The sequence below is a fragment of the Typopeltis vanoorti genome, chromosome 12, assembly GCF_054136105.1.
Source record: "Typopeltis vanoorti isolate ZY-2024b chromosome 12, IOZ_Tvanoo_1.0, whole genome shotgun sequence".
NCBI classification, from domain to species: Eukaryota; Metazoa; Arthropoda; class Arachnida; order Uropygi; family Thelyphonidae; genus Typopeltis; species Typopeltis vanoorti.
Genome location: NC_143560.1, coordinates 131,946,974 through 131,974,633, shown reverse-complemented (window position 1 = coordinate 131,974,633; position 27,660 = coordinate 131,946,974). Strand labels below are relative to the sequence as shown.

The 27,660-nt window shown below is 38.3% G+C and overlaps 1 protein-coding gene across 1 annotated transcript in view; it reads right to left on the bottom strand.

Moving 5' to 3' along the window:
• LOC150101230 (MAM and LDL-receptor class A domain-containing protein 2-like) overlaps window positions 1-27,660 on the bottom strand; it is a 1,363,156-nt gene that overhangs the window by 525,743 nt on the left and 809,753 nt on the right. The window contains exon 31 of the mRNA XM_090402193.1: window positions 15,665-15,759. Within this exon, the coding sequence (XP_090258319.1) occupies window positions 15,665-15,759 (95 nt within the window). The remainder of the gene's footprint in view (window positions 1-15,664; window positions 15,760-27,660) is intronic.

Sequence of the window (27,660 nt, the reverse complement as noted above, 5' to 3'; positions counted from 1 at the left end):
GTTGTGGTTAAGTTGTTGGGGAAGCTTGTGAGAACTAGGATCCAGAGCTGGGTTGACAACAATGGTATTATCTTTGATGGACAGCATGGATTTGCTAAAGGGAGGTCATGTTTTAGTAATCTACTTACTTATTACAATAAAGTGACTGCTTCCTTGGACAGAGGAGAAGGATACACAGTAATATACTTAGATTTTGCAAAGGCTTTTGATAGAGTACCTCATGATAAACTGATAGTGAAACTAGAGCAGATGGCGATGGATATTAGATTAGCGCATTGGATTGGAGACTGCTATCTGATAGGTATCAACAAGTTGTGTATGGGGGGTGCAATATCCAGGAAAAGGAAAGTCACTAGTGGAGTGCCTCAGGGATCTGTTTTAGGGCCATTACTATTTAACTTGTATATTAATGATATTGGCGAAGATTTGGATGGAGATATTCAGTTGTTTGCAGATGATGCAAAGTTGGAAGAACCATAAAGAGTAGTGAAGATGTTGTGGCCTTGCAAGAAGACTTGAATAAATTGAGTGATTGGACAAGCAAATGGGGATGTGAGTTCAATGTTGCAAAATGTAAGGTTTTAAAATTTGGAAAACAAAGATGGGATGCAGAATTTATGCTTGGTGAGAATATATTGTTGGAAGTAGAGGAAATAAGAGATCTGGGAGTGATAGTGGACAAGGATCTAAAATTTAGGGGACACATCGCCAAAATTGTGAAGACAACATAAAGACTTCTGGGAATGATGAGGAGGTCACTGACGTGTAGAAGTAGGGAGATTCTTGTTCCATTGTATAAGGCTTTGATTAGGCCACACATGGACTATTGTGCCCAGATTTGGTCACCTGGTTTTCATAAGGATGAAGAGATGTTGGAAAGGGTCCAAAGGCAACTGACTAAGGTAGTTTCTGACCTCTGGAATGTCAAGTATGAGGAAAGATTGAGAAGATGTAATTGCAGAGTGTGGTGGACAGGAGGAAGAGGGGAGATATGATAGAGTATAACAACCCCTTTACCTACAAGTTGGTAGGGGGATTGTTATAGGATCATTGCTGGAGAAGTTTTACAGAGAATAGTGGGAGATCAGGAGAGAACCAGAGGTCATCCCTGGAAACTGTATATAAAGAGGGTGTGATTAGAGGAGTGAGGGGCAGGTTTTTTTTGTGCAGAGTTGTAAATGATTGGAATGCCTTGTCTGAGAGTGTGGTGTCTGCAAGGAGTTTGAATGTGTTCAAGGCATGGTATGATGAGCTGTGTGTGCGTGATAAAAGGACCTCCCAGATGAGTCTTTGACTCCATGAGTTCTTGGGGTAATAATAATAATAATAATAATAATATTGCATTCCTACTAGTCGAAGCTCATGCCTGATAACTCTTAAAGAGAATCATGTAATAAATATAAGCATATAAATTAAAGATGCCAAAATATTATATTCTTAGTTTAATCCTTCATCCAAGTGTAAGTAAAGAAATTTTGCACGTGAATTAACTTCATCACTGGGCATCTTGTATATAGAGGCTAATGACTTCACATCTCTTGCCTTAGTATGCCGTAATGCAAAGCACATATCCTTACAGACATGTAAAATGTTATACATCATAGGATGTCCACTACCAAGACTGGTTTCGAATTTTATTGAAGTGAAAAGTAAAAAGGTGCTCATTACAGGCCTACATTTGTTCATATAGGAGTGCAAAAGAGCTTGATAGTATTAGGAGAAAGAAAAGACAGATAGATAGTTTGAGAGATATAGAAAAGGCCTCAGCTCTTTTATATCATCATATAGCCAAAGGCTATCAGTTTTTCCTTTTCCCCCAATATCATATAGATGAAGAACCAAAAGATCAATTGAAACTAAAAGTGCAAAGAACTATGTATCAGTATGTAACTATCTATGTATCAGTGAACCCATCACTGATACATATGTAGTTATTCCTATCTGAGTTAATTGCCTTGAGTTGGCCTTCTCTACCTGGGATTGCTCTCTAATCAACCCTGCAACTGACTATAAGACTACTTTGAATTAAGCAGATGGTACAATTTAAAAAAAAAAAAAAAAAAACTCGCATAGCAAAAACAGAACAGACTTTTATCTCCCCCTGTTGAATATTGCATAATTGAGTGTGTTTAAAGCATGGTATGATGAGCGGTGTGTATGATAAAAGGACCTCCCAGGTCTTTGATTCCATGGGATCTTGGATAATAATAATAATAATGTTGGGTGGCTACACCATCTAGTCAAAAATTTGATATCTCCTAGAATGCTTCTTTCTAAATACAAAAATCAAAATCATTTGACTGAACAATAAAATTTCCACAATATAATATTATAAAGCATTTGAATGTCATATTCCTGGTTTTCAAATCCATGTTTCTTTTTAACCTTCCATAAATAGTATTTTAATTCATTGATTATAAAATTCAAAATTATTTCCCCATTGCTGACAAGTGGAGTGTACTGCAAAAAAATAACCTGCTCTGTTATAATGGAATGTCCAACACATTATATAATCTATTCCAAATATGAATTCATTCCAACTTTGCATCATCTGCAAACATCTCATTATCTCCATTCAAGTCATCCAATATCTTTAACCTGTATGTTAATGATATTGGATGACTATGAAAAATTTCTTTTAGGATAATGAAATAATCCTAAAAGAAACATGTGAGGCACACCACTAGTGATTTTCTTCTTTCCAAATATTGCTCCACCATACTCAACTTGGTGAGAGATCATATAGTCAATCTCCAATTTACTGCACTAGTCTAATATCCAACCCTATCTGCAATAGTTTTACTATCAACTTATCATGTGGTAATCTATCCGAAGAGTGCAAAATCTAAATATACTACTATATCCATCTCCCTTGTCCAATGCGGCTGTCCCCTTATTACACCCTCTGTCCAAAAAGAAACCAAACCTTTGACAGAAAATAAAACACAGACCAATTATAATTATTAAAATAATTTATTTCAAAATAGTTTTTTATATAGGTTTTTGGGATACTGTTGAGGGTCGTGGTTACTGCAACTGGAATGTTTTCAATGGGGTCATATTGCTTTCCTTTCATAGACAAATGAAGTTGGGGGAAGAGAAAAAAGTCACAGGGTGCTAAATCAAGTGAATATGGCGAGTGATCCAACACACAAACTTGGTTTTTGCTCAAAAACTGTCTCACAATGTTCAAACGATGAGATGGTGTATTATCGTGCAAAAGTGACCAGCTGCCTGCATCACAATATTCATGCCGTACATGAAGCATTCTTACTATCAATCACTTCAAAACTTCGAGATAAAACTCACCGTTGACCGTTTGGCCAGGTGGAACGAATTCTTTGTGGATAATGCACTTGGAATCATAGAAACAAATCAGCATCGTCTTTACTTTTGACTTCTCCAAGCGACTTTTTTCAGATGCCCCTCTTCTGGTGGTCTCCACTCAGCACTCTGGTGCTTTGTTTCAGGCTCATACTCAAAACACCATATTTTGTCACCAGTAACGATCATTTCAAGGAAGTCTGAGTCCTTACGAGTGGTTTGATTGAGGTTCTTGCAGTGTTCAATTCGATACATTTTTTGGTTGTCAGTCAACTTGTGGGGAACAAATTGCGAATTCAATTTATGAAGGCCCAAACTCTCGATCAAAATGTTGTGCACAGTTGATTTTGGAATCCCCTATTCATCTTCAATCAATCTCACAGACGATTTCATTTCGGATTTTCTCTGATGAAATCATGCACTTTTGGGATGTTAATTTCGCTCAGTCCAGTTTTTGGACAGCCTGGCTTTTGTCATTCCTCAAGTGTCTCACGACCACTTTGAAATTGCTTAAATCACTCATAAACTTGAGTACGGGATAAGCATTCATTGGTGTATGCTTTTTGAAGCATTTGATGCATTTCAGTAAAACTTTTACCAAGTTTAACACAAAATTCAATCGCAGCTCTCTGTTTGAAACTCATTTTCCTACTGTTCGTCAAAACACACTGTCACTCTTGGCACTATAATTCAGCTTCTAATAAACAAATGCCATAAAAAGTTGACACAACACTAATGAAAGTTTCCGCTTTCAACAACAAAAAGATACAATAGGTGGCGGCACTAGTTTCTTCTATTTTCAAAAAGTTCAGTTTCTTTTTGGATAGAGAGTGTATAATAAGTAAGCAGATTACAGAAACATTATCTCCATTTAGCAAATCCGTGCTGTCCATCAAAGATAAGACTATGATCATTCCAGCTCTGGATCCTGATTTTCACCAGCCTCTCCAACACTTTAACTATCACACCTGACACAGATTGGCTAATAATTTAATGCTTGAGTTCTGTCACTTCCCTTATGAAGCAGCACAATCTTCCCTTCCTTCCACTCATTTGGAACTTGACCCAAGGCAAGACTCATATCAACAAATATGTCAAAGCATATGACAATACCCTTGCACATTCCTTCAAAATATGTGGGGATATATTATCAAGTCATACAGCTGTATTAACATCAAGTTTGCTCATTTACCTCTGTGTCTTGTTCACTAACAGTCAGTTTCTCCTACTCTCAAATTCTCCATGATGTTGCATTCACATGGATAAAAGAACTTTATGAACTGCTCACTACATTCTATGATCACTGTCATCCTACCAAAATAATACTTTTTTTTTTTTTTTTTTTTGCTGGCTACATTTTATAAGAACTCCATGGGATTTTTTTTTTCTTTGGCTTCATTAGCTAACTACAGCTCATACTGCACTTTTGCTACCCTACCAAGCGAGTCACACTCCTTCCCTGTTCTTTGTAACTACTCATGGAATTGATTATTACCACTCCTCTTATGTAAGCTCCATATAATTTCTTCTTACTCTGTGTTGAATGCTTAATTTCTCCATTCATCCATTTTACACCTACCTTATTTAACTGTCTGCCCTTCAGAATATTTAAACATTGCTGCTATTAGATAGTTCTTGAATATTACCCAAATAGCACTGATTTCCTTTCTATCTAACTCGTCATTCCATGATACCTTTGCAAACTATCTCCTGAGCTTCTCATAATCACCAGCTTCTAGTCCCATGTATTAATTATTATGGGTAATAATTATGGGTGATTTTAATTATGGCAGTATAGATTGGAATGAAGAGATAGCATTTGGGAATAAGGAAAGTAAATTTCTCAAGTTCTTGAGAGATAACTATCTCAAGCAGCATGTAAAGAAAGGCAAGCGAGGATCAAAAGTTCTAGATCTCATCATTTCATCAGAGGATGTAATTGTTAGAGGGGTTTCAGATTTTCCTCTATTTGGTGAAAGTGATCATGAAGTAATCACCTATGTTGTGGCTTGTCATATGTAGGCTTTTGCAAGGAAAGGATATATGTGGAATTATAAGGATGATGATTATGACTAGCTTAGGAGACAACTTCGAGCTATAACATGGAACGAGGAGTTGAGCAGTAAGGAAATAAATGCTACATGGGAACTTACAAAGAAACACATAACAGCATCAATGTATGAATGTATCCCAAAGGCTAAAAGGCTGAACAAGGTTGGTGTAAAATGGATGAATGTGGAGCATGAGCATGTAATCTGGAAAAAGAAAGTCCTCTATCAGGCTAAGAACAACCCTGCAGAGTTTTTTTAGATATGTGGCAAGTAGAAGGAAGAATGATCATGGAAAGATGAAGTTAAGGGATGAAAGTGGTAGAATGGTAACTGCTGCAGAAGACATTGTAGAGATATTCAGTGATCAATTTATAAGTGTGTTTCATCCTGATCATGGTAGAATCATAAGGAACTTGAGTGTAGAGGACATTGGAGAGGGTAGCTTAATTGTGAGTGAGCAGGAGGTATTTGAGGAAATAAATAACCTTGATGTTAATAATGCGATAGGATTTGATGAAATATCACCACACATCGTAAGAGAATGTTCCAGGGAACTGGCAGCAGCATTGGCATGCCTGTTTAACAAGAGTTTTGCAACAGCACAGGTTCCAAGGGAGTGGAAGAAGGATAAAATTGTTCCACTGCATAAAGGCAGTGATAAAGCTGTAGCTTCAAATTATAGACCAGTCTGTATATCTGGAGTTGTGGTGAAGGTCCTGGAGAAAGTGGTGAGAAGTAGGATACAGAAATGGATTGATAACAGCAGTATTCTCTGTGATTATCAGCATGGGTTTGTTAAGGGGAGATCATGTTTCACTAACTTACTTATGTACTATAGCAAGGTGACAAATACTTTGGACAGAGGAGATGCATTTACAGTAGTGTACTTGGATTTTGAAAAGGCTTTTGATAGACTGCCACATGACAAGCTCTTAAATAAATTGAAAGAGATGGGATTGGATAACAGACTTCTGTGTTGGATCAGTGACTGGTCAGATAGGTATCAGAAAGTTGTATATGGGGGTGCAGTATCTCGAAAGAGAAAAGTCACCGGTGGTGTGCCATAGGGGTCAGTTTTGGGGCCATTGTTGTTCAATTTGTATGTTAACATGTTCGCTGCCACGCTACTTCGGCATAGTCTGTTCCCGTAAGGCGAGCAATTTCACTTCTTCAAGGTCAGTACGGTAATCTCGTTGCCAGCGGTAAGCGTCATACGAGTATACTCGGAGTTGGCTTGTGCAGAGCATATACCATCTATGAGAATACACAGTTTTGGTGCTAGTTCCACAAGCCAAGCATTTTCACTTTTTCAAGGTCAGTACAGTAATCTCGTTGCCAGCGGTAAGCATCATACGAGTATACTCGTAGCTGGCTTGTGTGGCTGGTTTACCAACTACGAGTATACTTGTAGTTGGCAGCGAATGTGTTAATGATATCGGGTTTGGTTTAACTAGCGATATCCAGCTGTTTGCAGATAATGCAAAACTGGGGAGAGCAATGCACAGTCAGGCTGATGTTATGCCTTACAAGAGGACCTGAATAGATTGCATGAATGGGGAGGTAAGTGGAACTATCAGTTCAATGTTGCCAAGTGTAAGGTTTTGAGATTTGGTAAGCAACGATGGAATGCCAAGTATACACTTGGTGGGGAAACTTTAACAGAAGTAGAGGAGATGAGAGATCTAGGAGTGATGTTGGACAGAGACTTGAAATTCAGGGGTCACATTGCAGAAGTTGCATAGTGTAGTCATCACATCGAATAATGGCAATGATGGGGAGAACCCTGACATGCAGAAATAGAGAGGTTATGATTCCATTGTATAAGGCCTTGATCAGGCATCATATGGATTATTGTGTACAGATTTGGTCTCTGGGTTTTCATGGTGATGAGGATATGTTGGAAAGAGTACAGAGAAGATTCACAAAGGTTGTCAGTGGTCTTTGGATTGTGGAGTATGAGGACAGATTGAGGGAATATAAGTTGCAGAGCCTCGTGAATGGGAGGAAGAGGGGGATATGATTGAGACATATAGACTGGTCAGAGGTTGCTATCAGGTAGACATGGAAGAGATTTTTCATAGAATTGGAGAGGGAAGTAGAACAAGAGGCCATTGCTAGAAACTGTACAAGTAGAGTGTGAGCAAAGGAGTGAGAACCAGGTTCTTTGCATGGAGGGTGGTTGGTGAGGGGAATGCATTGCTTGAGTGTGTTGAGGATCTGGACACATTGAATCAGTTTAAGAAGTGGTTGAATGAGCATTGTATGCAATAGTGAGTATCTCCCACGATGAGTCTCTGACTCCATGGAGGTCGGGTGTTGATAATAATAATAATAATAATAAATAACATCTAACAACTTAAATATAGACTATGCATTTCTCTGCATAATGTTCCTTGTAAATCATATAATTGAAGTATTTTGAAAAGCTTTTCTCAGGGCAACTTTCTTATGCCTTATGTAGCTCTACAAATCTTAAATAGAAATCGATGTTAATCTTCCTGAAGAGAAATTAACATCAGCACAACTACTGATAAATCTAACTATCCATCATTGGCAAACCACATGAAAAATCAACATGTAGCAATAAGGGAATGGAATTTCTAGAATTCTTGAGGGACAAATGTCTGAGTCAACATGTAACAGAGTGAACAAGAGCTTCAAAGGTTTTGGATTTGGTTATAAAATCACAAGAGCTGATAATAACTGAGATGACATCTCTCCCACCAGTTGGAGAGAGTGACCACATGGCTTTGATTTGGAAATTGAATAGGCATGCAGGAGTATCAAAGAGATGAGAACGTATGTCAAATTATAAAGCAGGTGATTATAACAGTCTTAGAAGTCAACTTGGGGAAGTTTCGTGGAGGGAGGAATTGGAAGGCCAGGATATCATTAGTGTTTGGGAAATTGTGAAGGAATATTTATTAGCAGCAATGGTAAGCTGTATTCCACGAGTGAAGAAGAGGACTCAATTTGGAGTAAAGTGGATGACAAACAATATTAAACAGCAGCTAAATGCGAAAAAGAGGCTATGGAAGAGATATCAGGAGACAGGTGAAGAGAAGATGCATGAAGAATATAAGAAACAGGCCAGAAGAGAGACTAGTATGGTAAGGAAGGCAAAACTGGAATATGAGAAAAGATTGGCCCTTAGATCCAAGAAAAATCCTAGGGGCCTGTAGGAAAATCCCATGTGGCCAGTAGGAGGAGAAATGACTGTGGAAGAATGACATTGAGGAGCACCCTCTGTGCTCCTTGGTCTGTATCAACACCCCACTAAATATCTTGTCTTGACCACCTCCACCTCACACCATATGCTTTCAAAATCATTAGTGTCACAGCTTTCCAAAGCCTCCACTCTTAGAGGGTATAGGTTGTCGCTTATCATAAGCTGTACTCCACCACCACCATGCTTTCCCTTCCTATCCTGCAAAAAATGCTGTATCCAGCAACTTCTATTCCTGTTATTATATCTCTCTCTGATCCCAATAATCATTGGCCAGGCTGATGCTATCAGTGCCACCAATTCCTCTCCCTTATTCCGAATACTCCTGACATTGGTATAAGGCATAAAAATGCCACTGTTTCTATACCCAGCATTATCCCCTCTAGACTCCACTGGGCTCAGCGTTACCTGATGTTGTCCCACTTCTCCCAAGTACCCATTCCCACAAGAGGCCACCCCTGCTACCATTCACACTGGGACACACTGACTCATTCAGAACAGCAATCTCTCCAGATGCCTACATCCTTCCTCATTCAAATGCAGGCGGTCTCTCGCATATAATTCCTCTCTGCTCTCAAATGCACTCCAAGCATCCAAATATTTGAATTCTCTCTTCTGACACATTCTCGCTATTATGCCATTCAATATCACTGCTCTTCTGCTCAGCTTGACATTATCATATCTAGGCAACATGCACACTATCTTTCCTCTCTGTGTCTTCTTTCGTACGGCTTCAAACAAGCCATTCCCATAACTCTCTCTCAATCCCTCTCCTCTACTATTGTTCCTATTCTCTCCTCTACTATTGTTCCTATTCTCTCCTCTTCTCTCATTCTCATAACTCTCTCTCACTCCTCCTCTGATTTGCCTTGCATTCATCTCTTCCATTCGCTTAATTTCATCTTTCACACTTCTCATCTCATTTGCCAGACATTCCACCTGCTCTTTCAGCTCATCTCTCTCTCTCTCTCTCTCTCTGTAAGTCAGCCATTCTTGTTTGCCATTCATCTCCTAAAACTTCAGAATCATTCAACCTTCCTATATTTCCCACTCTTATTATTTTATTTATACTTCTCTTGCCCTATATCATACCCATCATCTCTACGTGGAGAATCTAACGTCTCTGACTCAACGAGATCAGTTATAGTCTCAACGATGCCAATTATAGTCTCAAGGAGGTCAGTTATGGTCATTTCTAAATCACCCAGGTCCTCCCATTGCATGCATTTTTCGCACATACAATTGTCGGGACACATACATTCCACAAGTCCCACATGCTACAAAATACTGTATGATATCACACAAAATGGAGTCTTTAAATGGGGGGGACTTGGCAATACGTTATTTGTAATTTTAACTGCCGCTACTTTTCAAAATAATGTCGCTAATTAGTGTCAAAAATGAATGCTAAATAAGTATCAGGGAGTATAACTATAAGAAAAGTACAAACAATTTCAAACAGAACATTTAAGTACACTAGATATAAGTAAATAAATAAAATGAAATAACTAAATAATGAAAACTTATCCTTCGTCTTGTCTTCCACCATTATGCATTCGATTCCGACCCCATTTTCTCTGTAACCAAAATACCTAATATCGTGACAACAACTAACTTCAAAAAACAACCACTGATGGACACCTTGTATTCCAGAAAACAACTTAGCACTGCAAAAACATAGAAAAACGGACTATTCACCCAAGTTAATACTATAGTATTAACCCAAGTTAATACTATAGTATTAACTTGGGTTACACAAAGTCTAATGAAGATGGACAACTTGTTGAAAAATGGACTGAAAACTTTTCTCTAAACCTCATACATAATCCTAAACTACCTGCATCTTTCAACAGTGATAGATGGAAGCAGGGATATAACCCCAACCTCATATTTGTTAGCTCAAAAACATCCAACTTTTTCTTCTTCTTCTTCTGCAGCTTCTCCCACTTAAGTGAGGTCACTGTTGATGATGAGTCTCCTCCACATCCTCCTGTCTTGGGCTGTCACCACATCCAAGTTCTTCATCCTCAAGTCCTCTTCTACCAGCTCCCTCCATCTCTTCTTTGGCCACCAATGCTTCCGCCTTCCTTGCACATCCATCTGCATGACCCTTCTTCCCACATATTCGTCCTACCTCCTCATCACATGACCAAACCATCTAAACCTTGCCTCCTGTATCTTCACTCCTAAGTTTGTAACTTTTCACTGTTCCCCTTACATAGTCATTTCTCAGACGATCCTTTCTGGTCACACCGCACAACTACCTAAGCATTCTCATCTCTGCTACTTCCATCCTGATGATGTTTTTTTTTCCTCAGGGCCACAGTTTCTATAGCATACATCATAGCTGGCCTCACTACTGTCCTATAGATTTTGCCTTGCGGGTTGGAGGAACTGGAGGGAGATGGCTGGAGTGGTATGCGATAAGAGAGTGCCGATCAATCGCATACCACTTCCTTCTCAGCTCCTTCATCTTCTTCCACTGCTGAACCTAAGTATCTAAAGTCCCTCACCTTCCTGATGACATTTCCTTCCAACTCCAGATCTGCCTCCTGGCTGCTGCCCACCATGCAACATATATACTCTGTCTTACTTCTGCTCAGTCTCATACCTCTCTCTCTTCCAGTACTTTTCTCCATCTTTCCAGTTTAGTTCCTGCTTCTTCTCTTGAATTTGCACACAGCAAGATGTCATCTGCATACAACATTGTCCAAGGTGCATCTTCTCTCACCTCCTCCATCACAATGTTAAACAGAAATGGACTTAATGCTGACTCTTGATGCAAGCCAACTGTTACTTGAAAACTTTCTTTCTGTCCCAAACAGGTCCGAACACTTGTCTTCACATTTCTGAACATCTCCCGCACCAACCTGACATATTTCTCCGGAGCCTTCTTCTCCCTCAGCACCTCCAGACTTCTTGCCTTGGCATTCTATTGTATGCTTTCTCCAGATCAATAAATGACAGATGTAGCTCCTGTTGTTCCTCTCGAAACTTTTCCATCATCTGCCATAACCCAAAAACATCTGTTGTTGATCTACCAGGCATGAAGCCAAATTGTTCCTTAGCAATCTCCACCTCCTTCCTCAATCTTCCATCAAGAACCCTTTCTAGGATTTTCATTGTGTGGGACATCAACTTTATTCCTCTGTAATTTTTACAATCTTGTGCATTCCCTTTACCCTTGTAGATGGGGACAAGAGTACTCTCCCTCCAGGTCCCACAGCAGGTCAATTTCCTCTTCCCCCAGTGCCTTCCATGGCTCCACTGGAATTCTGTCGGGGGCCCCCACCGATTTTCCATTCCTTATCCTCTTCATGGCCTCCGTCACTTCCACTCTACTGATGTTCTGCACCATCCCCTCAGAAGGCTGCCCATCTTCTCTGTGAGTCCTTGCATTTTCCTCATTCAAAAGTCCCTCAAAGTATATTCTCCATCTGTTTCTTATATCCACATCCCTCCATAATACTCTTCCTTCAGCATCTTTGATCTGCCTCACATGTCAGATGTCCTTTGTTGCTTTATTTCTACATTTTGCTAGTTGGTAAATTTTTCTCTGTCTTTCCTTTGTTTCTAATTGATCATACAGATCTTGATGCCATGGCCTTCACCTGTGCCACAACTCTCTTGGCTTCTTGCTTTCTCTCTTTGTACACCTCTCTGTCCTCTTCCACTCTTGACTCATCCCACTTCTGCTTTGCTTCCTCTTAGCCGTCACTGCAACTTGTACATTATTATTCCACCACCGACCCTCCTTCTGCTCTCTAATCTTTCCAGATGTCTCACCAAGCACCTCAATTGCACTGCTCAGGATTACTTTTGAATTATGTTTCCACCAATCTTGTACACTTTCCAGTCCATCCGAAATCCTCTCTAACACCCTCTCCCTAAAACAATTCCTCACACTCTCTTCTTTTAAGCAAAACCACTTAATTGTCTTCATTCCATGGCTTCCAGAGGTTCTTATCTTCAATCTTATTTTAAAGTCTGTGCACACCAGTCGGCGTTGCTGTGCCACTTGATCTGTTGGAATTACTTTACAATTTGTTATAACCTTAAGATGTTTTCTTCGAGTCAAAATGTAGTCAATTTGTGAACTGTTGTTACCACTCCTAAATGTTATCAAATGTTCTTCCCTCTTCTAGAAAAATGAGTTCACAATTGCCAGATCAAATGCTACTGCAAAGTCCACAACCCTCTCTCCTTCCTGGTTCATCATTCCAACTCCGTGGCCCCCATGCACCCTTTCACAGTCTCTGTTCTGTTCCCATTCCACATACTCAACATAGACCTATAATGCTTGAATTCAACAAAGACATCATGCCTAACATAGTCCCTTACAGATGATGATTTAATTTCAAAAAAGTTAATTGGAAGGGTTTCATGAAAGATCTTCACTGCTCCATAGGGCTAGTCCCTCCAAACCCTCAAAAGTATTCTCAATTCATAAAAATACAGAGGAAAATCTCCACCAAACACATCCTCTGAGGATGTTGCACAAACTACATTCCAAGCCTTTCAAGTGACATACAAGCCCAGTATGCTAATTTCTTACGACTTTGCAACACCAACCCCTTCTCAGAGGAGACTATCCATGCCGGAGAAAAATTATGCTCCAAGATGGCAGAGGTAAGGTGTTCTCATGGAAAAAAAGAAATAGAAACCATTAATATGACTCATAGTAGCAGAAAGGTATGGAACTTTATCAACAGAATTAGGAAGGATTTCACTAAGCCATGTGAGCATCGACAGGTAACAGTTAATCAAATTGCTCACCAGCTGCTGCTGACTGGAAAATTCTCTATACAGCACTCAATTTAGAACCCTGAGGAACAAAATATGATTAACTCAGATTGCATGATCACTGAACTCAACGTTGCCATAAACTTATTAAAACCAGGATAATCTGCAGTCCTTGATGATATTTGCAATGAACAAAGTAAATATTTTGGATCCAGGACTAAAGAGTGGTTATTAAACCTATACAAAACTTGTCTCAGAACCCTAAGGATACCAACTATCTGAAGGAATGCTAAAGTGGTGGACTTCCTGAAAACAGGGAAAACTCCAACTGTAGCAAAAAATTACAGACCTATATCTCCACTCAGCAACCTCTTCAAATTCTATGAACAATTAATTTTGAATAGACTACAACCCCTAATTGAACTCTATCTTATTGCTGAGCAGGCTGGTTTTAAACCAGGCAAATCCTGTACACCACCAATTTTCAACATCACTCAATATATGGAAAATGGTTATGTGCAAAAACTAGCTGCAGGAGCTGTCTTTGTAGACCCTAACCACAGCATATGAGACCATAAAACCATCTCACACTCAGAAATAAAATATACAGAATAACTAGAGCCTTGTTCTACTGATCCAATCACTCTTGGAAAACGGATGCAATTTTTGGGGGGATGCGTGGCTCTTCCTACCTCCCCGGTAGGGAAGGTAGGAAGAGCCATGCATCCCCCCCAAAAAAAATGCCACCCCCCCACAGGGAAGTGTGTTAACACTATAACTTTTCAACATCTATGTCAATGATCTCCCCATCTTTCCAGGAACGAGAAATTTTATGTATGCTGATGACCTTGCCATAGCTACTCAATCAAAAATTTCAACTCCATTGAAAATTTTCTGATTGAGTAGCTATATAGTCTAACCACATATTATAGCAGTAATCGTTTAAAACCAAGCTCCCTTGAAAACCCAGACTGGCCTTTTCCACCTTAACAATAAGGAAGCTACAGATTTCTTGGGAAGGCTCTAATTTAGAATATTCCTGGAACCCAGACTACTTCAGTGTGATCCTTGATCGCATTCTTTCATATAAATCACACATATTAAAAACAAAGGCAAAAGTTAATGCAAGAAACAATATACCAAGAAAGCTTACTTCCTCCAAATGGGGTACAGACCCTAGCACACTGAGATCTTCTGCCTTATCCCTTTGCTATTCTTCTGCTGAATATGCCTGCCCTGTATGGTCCAAATCCTGCCATGCTGAAAAACTTGACCTACATTGAATGAAAGCTGCCACTTAAATACAGGATACCCAACCATTAAGAGACCTGTATACTTTGGCTGGTATTGCACCCCTTCAATTCAAAGATCTGCATTCTCAGCAGATGAAAGAAGCAGACAAATGAATGATGCCATCCACTATTTGGCCAGACTACAGTGTCCCAAAGACTAAGATCCTGACATAGCTTTCTAGCAACCATTGAACCACCTAAAAACCCTCCAGAGACAAGACTTCAACAATGGTTTGCATTATACCCTCAGAATAATACTAGTATTCCAACAGCCGAACATCTTCCACGTGGTGCCCACTTGGACTGGAATACTCGAAAAAGTCTCAACAGACTAAGGACGACAGGATGCTGCAAACAAAACCTCATGAAATGGGGGCTACCTCACTGGACCAGATAATTATGAGTGTGGGACAACCCAGTCCATGGAATACTTTCTTTTTTGCCCCCTTCTTCAACCACCTTGCACAAAAGAGGACCTTATATCCTACACAGAGAGAGAGCAGTTGATTGTGCAAGATTCTGGAGGAACAACTGACCATATTTAATGTATATAACTTATGTATAGTTTCTTTTTAATTCTTATTTTACTTATTATTAGCTGTACAATTTACCTACTAAATTTAAGTTGTTCTCATTTATAATGTATCCTATGTTGTAAATAATGTTATACCAATTACTTACTACTGTACCATTTGTGTGTAGATATGAAATAAAAAATCAGATTAATACTGAGGAGATTTTTATGTGGTAGAATGATCAGAAAGAATAAGAAAAAGGAGCCATCCCTTGAAGTTACAAAATAAACAGTGAGTAACAGGCTAAGAACTAAGTATTTTTGCACAGAGAGTGGTAGGAGAATGGAATGTGTTACCTGAGAGGCTGGTGATACGATCAACTATATTGGGTTTGACTAGTGTTGGCTTCCCACATTGAGTCTTGAAACTCCATGGATATCATGAAAATAATAATGAATAATAAAACATATTAGGAAACATACTCTAAATGATATATTATTAAACTTTACTTACTCTGCATTCTGCTGGTTTTCCACGTATTACATAGGAAGAAAACCGAGGTTTTGTTTTCAAAGAAGAAAATACAGATCTTATAAAAAGATACATTCCTGAAAGTTAAAAGAAATTTTATGAAATATTAATTACAGAAGTAAATCAAAAAATAAAATAAAAATATTATTATTATTTAATTTTGTTTTCTTACCGTATCTGCATGGGAGTCTGGAGACTTGTCGTGGGAAACCCAAACTAACTATAGGGGTGTCAGTTTAATTTTGCAAAATGTAAAGTTTTAAATTTTGGGAAACAAAGATGGGATGTAGAATTTATGCTTGGTGAGAATATATTGTTGGAGGTAGAAGAAATAAGAACTCTTCGGGTAGTGGTGGATAAGGAACTAAAATTTAGAGGACACATTGCCAAAATTGTGAGGACAACACAATGAATTCTGGGAATGGTGCAGAGGACACCAACTTATAGAAGTAAGGAGATTCGTATTCCATTGTATAAGCCCTTGATTAGGCCATATATGAACAACTATGCACAGATTTGGTGACCTGGTTTTCAAAAGGACGAAGATATGTAGAAAAGGGTCGAGAGGTGATTGACTAAGGTAGTTTGTGATCTCTGGAATGTTGATTATGAGGAAATGTTCAGAAGATGCAATTTACATTTACAGTCAAGTGGTTAGGAGGAAGAGGGGTAATATAAAAGAGTTGTACACGTTGGTTGTCATAGGATCAATGCTGAAGAGGGTTTTCATAAAATCGTGGGAGATCATGGGAGAACAAGATGCATTCCTGGAAGATATATAATGAGAGTGTGAACAAGGGAGTAGTAAGCAGGTTCTTTGCTTGCAGAGTTAAATTCCCATTAACTCTAATGGGAATTAACATTAACATTAATTAAATTTTTAAATGGTTTGGTATTCTAACTCCCAAACCATTTAAAAATAGTCCATCAGGCATATATAAATCCTTTTTTTCATCGAATTAAAATTCGCTCCATACATCTATAAACTGCATGCTATTCCACCATTCCTACTCCACAATCTTCTCTCTCACTCATTAGCAATTATAGCTTTGTTCTCAATTCTATTCTATTATACCTAAGCAGTAGACTCGCAATCTTTGCTTGCTTACTCTTCATTTTCACTTTTTTCCACAACTCTTTCATATCTTCTCTCACTGCATATTTCTCTGTCAAAGCATTTGTTCTGCCATAACAATCATCTGTTTTGCTTCTCCCTTCTGCAAATTAACAGCTTCACTAATATTCTTTATATTCCCACATGGGAAGCATGCTTTTGTCACTTTCACTTTAAGTATAACTCTAATCATCGAATCTTCATCCAATAATTTTTCCTAATTTTCATTTTCTCCCAATATCATACTTTTCCCATTCACTTGTTTTTTTCATTCTCCTTCCTGCTGTAAAACATGAAAATCGTTTCTCCAGTCACTCTAGCTTCCATTTTGTTCTGTGAAGGATGACATGCAAGTGTAATGTAACGTGGATGATGAAGTGACAGTAAAGAATAAAACAGCACATCATCATCCACATTATTTTCAGTTACTGCTTTCATCCTCTCGTTCCATGCACATTCCTAGATCCCCAATAGAACCACATGACAAAGCATGCCACACTTATCCTTGAATTAATTCCCACAGAAGAAGGAGCACCTCCTGCTACTAATGGCTCAGCCAAAAGAAAGGTTATGGGAGGCAGTGCTTTTAAAACTATATGGGTGAGATAGAGATAATATGGTCCAAAATATATAGTCTTAGGATGCTATAGGTTGGCTGAGGTGGGGTGGTTTATTTATTATTATTATTATTTTGGTAATGTCCATGGAGTCAAGAGACTCATTGTGGGAGGTCCACTCAACCAGCAAAATGAACTCTGAAGTTATTTACACTACCTAAATTCACAATTAAATGCACTTAGGCAATGCATTCCACTTATTAACAACTCTCAACATAAAACATCTACTTCTCACCCCCTTCTTCACCACATCTCTATACAACTTCCAGGGATGGCCTCTCATTCTTCCCATCTTAATATCCACTTGTTTCATAATTTCTTCTGTATTAATTTGATAGAATCATTTAACTTGGAGGTCTTTATCATATCTCCTCTTTTCCCCACTATCCACCAACCTCTATAATCCACATTCTATCAAATGCTCATCATAGCCATATTCCAGAGTCCTGATATCACTTTGGTTAGTCCCCTTCCTTTTCTGAGACAGCTCCATCATACACAACTTTCTGGTATCGTTCAGAGACAGCCAAGCTCCGATCTATCTAACCAATATACTATGTACTCCTATCCTTAATTTCTTAACTAACTTGAAGATTTCTATCAATTACCTACTTTCCTACTGTCCACCAACCTCTTAATCCATATTCCCTCAAATGCTCTTCAGAACTAACACTCCAGAGTCCTGATGCACTTTGATTATTTGTTTTTGGACCTTCTCTAGTGTTTTCAAACCCATGCTGACCATCATAGAGAATCTTATGCACATCAACCCAATCTTGTATTCAATTTCTAACCAATTTTTCCAACACCTGAACAATAACTGCAGATATACAGACCAGTCTATAATTGGAAAAAACTTCTGTTCTCAAAACCATGCTTGTGGAGATGTATTATTTTGCCTTCTTTCCACTCCTTAGGAACCTTTCCCACTGCTAGACTTTCATTCAATAACAGGACAAGGGTTTGGCTAACTCTTTTGCATATTCTTTAAAAATACATGGTGATATGTCATTCATTCCCATAGTCTTATTAACATCTAACCCAAGCAATACTTGATACACCCCTGATTCTTTCACCTTTAATTGTCCTAATTCTTGTCCCCATTCTACATGTTGCACAGAATCATTACACCGCTACAATATACTCTGATGAAGAGTTCATTAAATGCTTCCATAATATCATTTGCTATGATTACACTGCAACCATAAATATTCACCAGTATCAACTTGTCATAATTATTTTCCCTCTTGCTTGCCAGATAGCAGCAAAATTCCCTGAGATTATCTTTGACCTATCTGGCCAATTTCCTCTCATATTATTCTTTTTTACCCATGCTTGTCACTTTTCTGGCCTGCAAACTGTCTTGTACTTCATCCATATCTTCTTTTGTAACACTGCTTGCTTGCTTGATTTCACTGTTCATCCATCTCACTCCTACTCTATTTATTCACTTAACTCTTGGTATGCAGTTATGTATTGCTTGTGTTAGATACTACCTTATCATTTCCCATGCACTGTCATCATCTTTTCTACACAGTTCATCAACACAATGTAATGAATGTATTGATGCTATTTGACAACAGAGCTTCTCATAATCACCCACCATATACAGGGTGTTCGGGATAAATTTGACAGTTTCGTAAGGAAAAAGAAAATCTTCTTTGTATCTATTAAATTTAATGAATTGACAAAAAAACATTACAGGCAGAGTTAATTACAATACTATCAATAAGATTTACTCAAAATAACCACCATTAGCATCGATCACAGCTTCAATTCTGCTTCGGAACCTCGAACAAGCTGATGCTACAGTCTCCCTGGGAAGGGCCGCAAAAACTGTTTTAATTTTATCCATTAACTGGGCTTTTGTATTACTGGAAGTGCGATTGGTGTCTTTTTCAACTGCGCCCCATACAAAATAATCCATGGGGTTAAGGTCTGGGGAGTTTGGAGGCCAAACATTTGGACTGGTGAAGTCGTAGAAATTTTCAGACAACCATTTTTGACTTTTCCCAGAGGTGTGGCAAGGGGCCGAATCCTGCTGCCATACATACGGCCTACCATTGGCTACCCTTGTTATCCAGGGCTTGACTACAGTTAGCAACTCCACGAACAAAGCCCGAATTCCAATGCCAGGGTTCTTCAACACCTGTTCCTGCAGATTTGCGAGGAATTCTGCTGTACGAACGCAATCAGATCGTCTGCTAGGGATCTTTCTTCTTGCTACATCCTCGTAGTCACCATTGCAAGTCTCTAGTTCATGCCTGATTGTTTTTACTGTATTCAGGGAGCATTGGGCAGCAGTCGTAATATCCTTATTTTGATGGCGGGCACGAATCATCATGATACAAGTTATTCTCTTCCATGATTCAGGTGGGTTCCAGCTATCCATCCTTTCTGACATCTTGTATATGAATGAAGAAGGGTCCAAACTTTTAAATGAAGAGAAGTGTGTGTTAATACATGTAACTTACGGAAAAATATAATTAATTATAAATATGTCAAATTTATCCCGAACACCCTGTAGTTTCACATATAAACATTCTTGATAACAACTTTTTCCTGTTTGACTACCTTCCAAACCAATACCTCATGATCAGTTTAACCAACAGGTGGCAGTGTTGATATCTCATTCACAACCATATCCTCTGAGGATAATAGCAAATCTAACACCAATAAACATTGTGTTGCATCCATCACATGCTGCTTTAGATAGTTATCCTGCAGAAACTCAGCAAATGGAGTTCCACAGGGCTCGGTACTGGGACCTATATTGTTTAACCTTTATATCAATGACATGGATTGCAAGGGGATATTTGGTTGTTTGCAGATGATGCGAAGCTGGGAAGGGTTATTAGTAATAGTGCAGATGTGGTAACCCTGCAAGAGGATTTGAATAAGCTAGATAGATGGGCAAATGAATGGGTTGTGTCAGTTTCATGCATCAAAATGTAAGTTCTTGAGGTTTGGGACACATCAATGGAACGCTGCATACTCCATGGGAGGAGTTAAACTGCAGGAAGTAGGAGAGACAAGAGATCTGGGTTTGATGATTGATAGAAACCTGAAATTTAAGGGACATACTGCAAAGGCAGTGAAGGTAATGCAGAGGATTGCTGCAATAATGAGAAGGACACTGACCTGCAGAGATAAAATGGTTATCATTTCGTTGTATAAGACTCTGATCAGACCACACTTAGACTATTGTTCTCAGATCTGGTCCCCAGGATTTGAAGGGGATAAATTAACTGTGGAAAGGGTACATAATTTTAACAGAATATTAAGGTATATAATTTTATTTAAAACATTATTAGTCAACTCATATATATGTATTTTAAAACTCTTATTTTTAATCTTGGTTCTTAAAATCTTGTTTCTTGTTATTTTAAATGCAAAGCCATTATTGCTGTATCACTCGTGTGTGTGTAAAACAATAAAAAAATCTTAGTTTAAGTGAGACTCCCACATGAGACTTCTGTTTCATTGGGAGTTACTGTAATAAGAACCATAATAATATGGTAGGATATAGAATTTTCTGAAAGGATAGGAAGATGAAGAGAGGAGGAGGAGGAGTATTGTTCATGGTAGTAAAGGAATTGTGTCCTTCAAGAGTCAAAGTGAAAAACAGTAGTATGTATGTAGATTTTGAAGCTGTTTAGTATGAAATTGATATCAGTAGAATAGTATATATAACATGATGTTGTTATAGACCAGGGAATGTGGAGAGTATCAAGTGTGAAATTTAGACAAATTAGTTGGGCAAGTAAAAGGAAGATATCCTAATGGGAGATTTAATTGTAGGAATGTGGATTGGAAAGAACAGATAGTATATAGTAATAAGAAGAGTGAATTTTATTATTATTATTCAGGCCTCCATGGAGTCGAAAGACTCATTGTGGGAGGTCCTTTCTAAGAAACACGTCTATCAAGACTCATCGAGGAAGGTCCCTCCTCCCTCGATGAGTCTTGATAGGATAGTTATAGGATGGTTATAGGATGAGAAGACCTGTCTACAAGTGAAGTGACAACTCTTGGGGAGCCATGTAATCTTGACTTTGGAAGTAGCAAAGAGTAAATTTTTGTTAAAAATGGCTATAAGTGGAACTACAAGGCAAGTGATTATGAAAAGCAAGTGATTATATAAATAGAATAAAGATCTGCAAGGGAAGGTCATAATGCCTAGAGAAATTGTCAATAGGTGTCTTGAGGAAGCAATATCATATTGTATATTCATGGTCAGGAGGGTTGAGCTTCATCCCCTACTCAGGTAGGATGATGTTATTAAAACTGAAAGGTCAACCACTAGATGTTAATCTTATACAGGTCTATTCCCCTACTGCTGACAAGAGTGATACTGAGATCGAAGAATTTTATGATCAATTAAAAGAACTAATGAAAAACACAAAAAACATGATATTAACATCGTCATGGGTGATTTCAATGCTAAAATTGGGAAAGGTAGAAGTGGAGATGTAGTTGGTGAACATGGACTGGGAACAAGAAATGAGAGAGGCGACCGTCTTATTCAATTCTGCCAAGAACAGGAGCTAATAATCACAAACATATGGTTTAAACTACCATCCAGAAGGCTGTATACTTGGCAATCACCACAGGATAATAATGGGAATATAGTCAGAAACCAAATTGATTACTTACTAATTAATCAACGATTTTGAAGTTCTATAAAGAGTACAAAAACCTATCCTAGTGCAGATATTGCTTCTGATCATAACCTACTGGTGGCAGAGTTAAAACTGAAATCTATACTTAAGAAACATCAACAAACAAGGTTTGATTTAGGAAAATTAAAAAACACAGAGATAAGAAACAAATTTAGTCAATATCTGAATCAAGAGGTAGCATTTATCAAGAATGATGACATATGAGGGTTGATGAATCATGGGGCAAATTAAAATCTGTCCTCATAGAAAAATATACCAATACCTTGTGTCCTAATAGAGCAATAAAAAAGAAAGATTGGATAACCAATGAAATTCTTTCTCTCATGGATCAACACAGATCATATAAAAATTATAGTCCAACAAAATATAAAGTGGTCAGAAAATTATTAAACGCAAGATCAACGAAGCAAAAGAAATCTCGATGAATGAAAAATGTAAAGAAATAGAAATTCTACAGGAGAAGCATGACAATTTTAATCTACACAAAAAGCTGAACGAGACCTCAGGTATATTTAAGAAAAAACAATTCTGTATCCTTCGAAACAAAAAGAGAGAAATAATATCCAAAAGGATGACAAAATACAAGAATGAGTGAAATATATATAGAAGAACTCTTTACTGATAATAGACAGAACCCAGAAAATACTTATGAACATATGGAAGGTCCATGCATTCTAATATCAGAGGTAGAATCTGCATCGAACTCAGCTAAAAATGGTAAAGCTTTAGGCCCGGATAGAATACCAGCAGAAATAGTAAAGTTATTAGAAGGTGACAACATTAATATACTAGTAAAGTTATTTAATAAGATCTAAGATACAGGCATAATTGCTCAAGACTGGTTACAGTCGACCTTCATCATGCTACCTAAAAAGTAAATGCGAAAACTTGTAATGACTATAGAATGATCAGCCTAATGAGTCACGTTCTCAAAATGTTTCTGAAAATAATTCAAAAAAGAATATACAGAAAATGTGAAGACACCAAAAGTGATACCCAATTCGGCTTTAGAATTGGTTTGGGAACAAGACAGGCTCTTTTCTGTTCTCAGATCTTATTCCAAAAATGTATTGACCAAAACAAGGAAATATTCATTTGCTTCATTGACTTTGAGAAAGCATTTGACAAAGTCCAACATGCTAAAATGAGTGCACTATTAAAAAGAATTGGATTAGATGGTAAAGACATCAGGATCATTGAAAACTTATATTGGAACCAAAAGGCATCTGTTCAAGTTGATGACATTATTACAGACTCCATAAACATCAAACAAGGAGTAAGGCTCCTTTCCTTTCGTAACCAGGAAGTTATGAAAGGAAACTGTGAGCAAGAGGGTAAGGAGTGGTTTCTTTGCGTGGAGGGTGGTTGAACCATGGAATGCATTACCTGATGGAGTGGTGGGAGCGAGAACGGTCAATGAGTTTAAAGAGTGGTATGATAGACTTTATGTTTCTTAGGGGGGGGGGACCTCCCCTCAATGAGTCTTGACAGACTATGTTCTTAGGAAGGACCTCCCACGATGAGTCTTTTGACTCCATGGAGGCCTGAATAATAATAATAATAAAAAAAAAGGCAAGGATGTGTGCTGTCACCTCTTCTTTTTAACATATACTCAGAAGCCATACTTCAAAAAGTCTTAAAAGGAAGAAAGGAAGGACTTAATTTAAATGGTGAAATCATCAGTAACATATGATATGCTGATGACACAGCTCCCCTGACTGACAATATTCAGGATCTTCAAAATCTTCAGGAACTAGTGAATGAAGAGAGTGAAAAAATGGGATTAAAAATAAATATCACCAAAACTAAATTCATGGTCATAAGCATGGTCATTAACAATTACCAATTGTTAATTCAGCACTTTCTTTAAATGGAAAACAAATAGAAAGAGTGGCAAAGTTTAAATATCTTGGATGCTGGTTAAACAAGACTGCAATCCAGAAATGGAAATAAAAGTTAGAATTGAAATGGCAAGAAAAAATTTTCTCTTGATGAAATCAATACTGTGTAACTGCAGTTTATATTTAGAGCTTAGAGTAAGCATGGTTAAATGCTATGTATGGTCTGTACTGCTGTAGAGTGCAGAAACTTGGACCTTGAAGACAACATCAATAAAAAAAACATAAAAAAAAAAAAAAAACGGTCATACAGACGAATGTTAAAAATCCCATGGACAGCAAAAATGTCCAATCAGGAAGTACTGGAACAAATGGGGAAATCACGTGAACTTTTAGATACCATAAAAAGAAGGAAAAACTGCATATCTTGGTCACCTACTCCGTAATAAAAAATATAAGATACTTCAATTCATTATAAAAGGGAAGATAAATGGAAGAAGAGGACAAGGAAGATGAAGAAAATCTTGGCTGGCAGACATCAGACAGTGGATTGGAATGAACTCTGAGAGACTGCTCAGAGTGGCTGAGGATCACTCAGAATTTGCCAAGGTGGTCGTCGACCTACGATAGGAGATGGCCTGGTGAGTTGCTAAATTCAGTTAAAAATTGTTTATTAACAGGTTCACTGCCAACTATGAGTAGACTCGTAGTTGGCAGTGAACCTGTTAATAAACAGAGGAGAGGGCGCTAGTGGGTCAAGTGCTACAAACGTGTTTTGAAGAGCTCCTGATTCAGATAAGTTTTACTAGGAATAATTAAGTATATATGCATAATTGTTTAAGTAAGAGCAGCTGTAAACGTTGTACGCTACCGATATTATTAGTGTGGGTTTTTTTTCTTGCTTAAACTAAATCCGAAAACGTTAATATTAGACCTAGTAACCTGCAGAGAAAAAAAAAGAAAAAAATGGCGGCTGCATTGTCATTCCATGATTTTAATTTGGATTTCAGTAGGTTCGTTAAGTGTGAGGTGTGTTATATGTATTCCTTCGATTACATAAATGATTTGTGGATGTTTAGTGCGGATGGAAGAAGGGTGTGTGCGAAATGTGACCTGAACGAGGAATTGATGAATGCGAATATGCTGAAAGTTGATGACAGAAAGTGCTAGTACCGATTGTGTCGCGAGTGCACGTTTGAAAGAGGAGGATGGTGAGAAGGACAGGTGAAAAAATGTTGAAAAAAAAGGAAAAAAGAAAAAGAGCGATTTGACAACTGTAACGGATGTTAAAAGGGACGAAAGTGAGGCGGAAAGAAATGAAATTGAGAGAACGAATGAAAGTAGAAATGCCGTGGTGCAGAAATCGCAAGTAAAAAAAATCGAAAGAATGACTGATGGCGAAAGTTGGACGCATGTTAGTCCGAAAGTACGAAACAAAGAAAGATATGTGAGAGTGAAAGTGAGAAGAATGATAGTGAAAGTTGGACGGATGTTGGACCGAAAGTACGGAAACAAAGAAGGATGAATGAGAGGGAAAGTGAGAAGAGGGGGTCGAGAGTTAGAAAGTTAGAAAGATTTAATGATAGAGTGAATGTGTCGCGAGGTTCAGAAGGTGAATTGGATTGGATGAAGCAAGAAATGAAATGGATGCGGAATGAAATTAAGAGAATTCAGGTCAAAACTATTAAAATAAATCATGATGGCATGAAAGAGTAAACAAAAGATGAGCGAGTGGCGTTGTATGGCGACTCCATTATTAAAGGTGTGCTAGAGGATAAAATGCACAAGGTATGTTTTCCAGGTGGTAAAATTAGTAGAGTGATTGAGGCATTGAATATGAGGCGGGAACGAGCAAAAGAGTTAATTGTATTAATTGGTACGAATGATTTGAGAGAGAACAAAGAGCATGTCAAAATGAATGTCAGGAGACTGCTTGGAAAGATAAAGGAGAATAGTGTGACAGGAAGGGTGGTCAGTGTGTTGCCTAGGTATGATTGTGGTGAAATGAGGTGGAGAGCAAGGATTATGAATGATATTCTGGTTGAAATGTGTGAGGAGATGGGAGTACAGTTTGTTAATGTGTGGAATGAGTTTGAGGGACGAAGTAAGCTGTATGGGAGCGATGCACTGCATTTGAGTGGTTATGGTGTGAGTCGCTTGGAGAGACTGCTGCTGGAAGGTAGAGAAGTGAACAGAGAGAATGAATCAGATCGAGAGGGGAGTGATGTGGAAAAGCAGGAGAGTAAGACAGGAGAGATTGAAGGAGTGGAAATGAATGTGGAAGTGAGTGGTATGAGTATAGAAAATGAGAGAATGGGTGTGCAAGAGGAGCAGGGAAACGGGGAGGCTCAGGGTGGACAGGGATACACAGCGTGAGAAAGGTGGATGCTCCAAGAGGAGGTGAGAGAATGTGTAGGCAGGAAAGTAATGGGATGATCAGGGATCAAAAGGAAACAGAAGGAATTGCAAAGGGTTCTAAAATGAAGAAGCAGAAAGGGAAATGGTCCCAGTCCAGCATGGAGAGATCACATCGAGTTAGTGGTATCAGTGGAACTAGCTGTAGATCCAGAAATGAGTTGTTGTGTTTGTATACCAATGCTAGAAGTATAAGAAACAAGGCGGATGAAATGGTTGCACTAATTGCGTCTGTGCACCCAGAGATTGTCGGAATAAGTGAGACATGGTTAGATGAGGATGGCATCCTGACAAGAATAGAGATGGAAAGGTATGATGTGTTTCGTGCAATACAGAGAAAAAGGGCATTGTGGAGGCAGCATAAGAGAAGTGGAAATAACCAATTTCATGAGTTCTACAAAGACCAGGCAAGGAGAGTGACTTGGTTGGTGAGGGTAGCTAAACAGAGGTATGAACAGCAGTTAGCTAATGAAGCCAAAAAGAATCCTAAGGAGTTCTTTCGATATGTAGCCAGCAAAAGAAAGAATGATTATAGAAGGATGACATTGATAGGAGAAAATGGTATAAAGACAGTTGTTGCAGAATGTGTGGTGGAGATACTTAATGAGCAGTCCAAAAAGGTCTTTCAATCATGTGAATGTGACTTCATGGAGAGATTAAGAGCAGTTGATGATGGGGAGGAGAGACTGACTGTAAGTGAGCAAGAGGTGTTTGGGGAGTTGAGTAAATTAGATGTAAATAAGGATGTGGGACTTGATAATATATCACCGCGTATTCTGAAGGAATGTGCCAGAGAGTTGACAACTGCCTTGACATATTTTTTTAATACGAGTCTTGCACTTGGTCAAGTCCCTAAAGAGTGGAAGGAGGGCAAGATTGTGCCACTTCATAAAGGAGGTGATCGAACTGAAGCATCAAACTATAGGCCTATCTGTGTGTCAGGTGTTGTGGTTAAGTTGTTGGAGAAGCTTGTGAGAACTAGGATCCAGAGTTGGGTTGACAACAATGGTATAATCTTTGATGGACAGCATGGATTTGCTAAAGGGAGGTCGTGTTTTAGTAATCTACTTACTTATTAAAATAAAGTGACTGCTTCCTTGGACAGAGGAGAAGGATACACAGTAATATACTTGGATTTCGCAAAAGCTTTTGATAGAGTACCTCATGATAAGTTGACAGTCAAACTAGAGCAGATGGGGTTGGATATTAGATTAGTGCATTGGATTGGAGACTGCTATCTGATAGGTATCAACAAGTTGTGTATGGGGGTGCAATATCCAGGAAAAGGAAAGTCACTAGTGGAGTGCCTCAG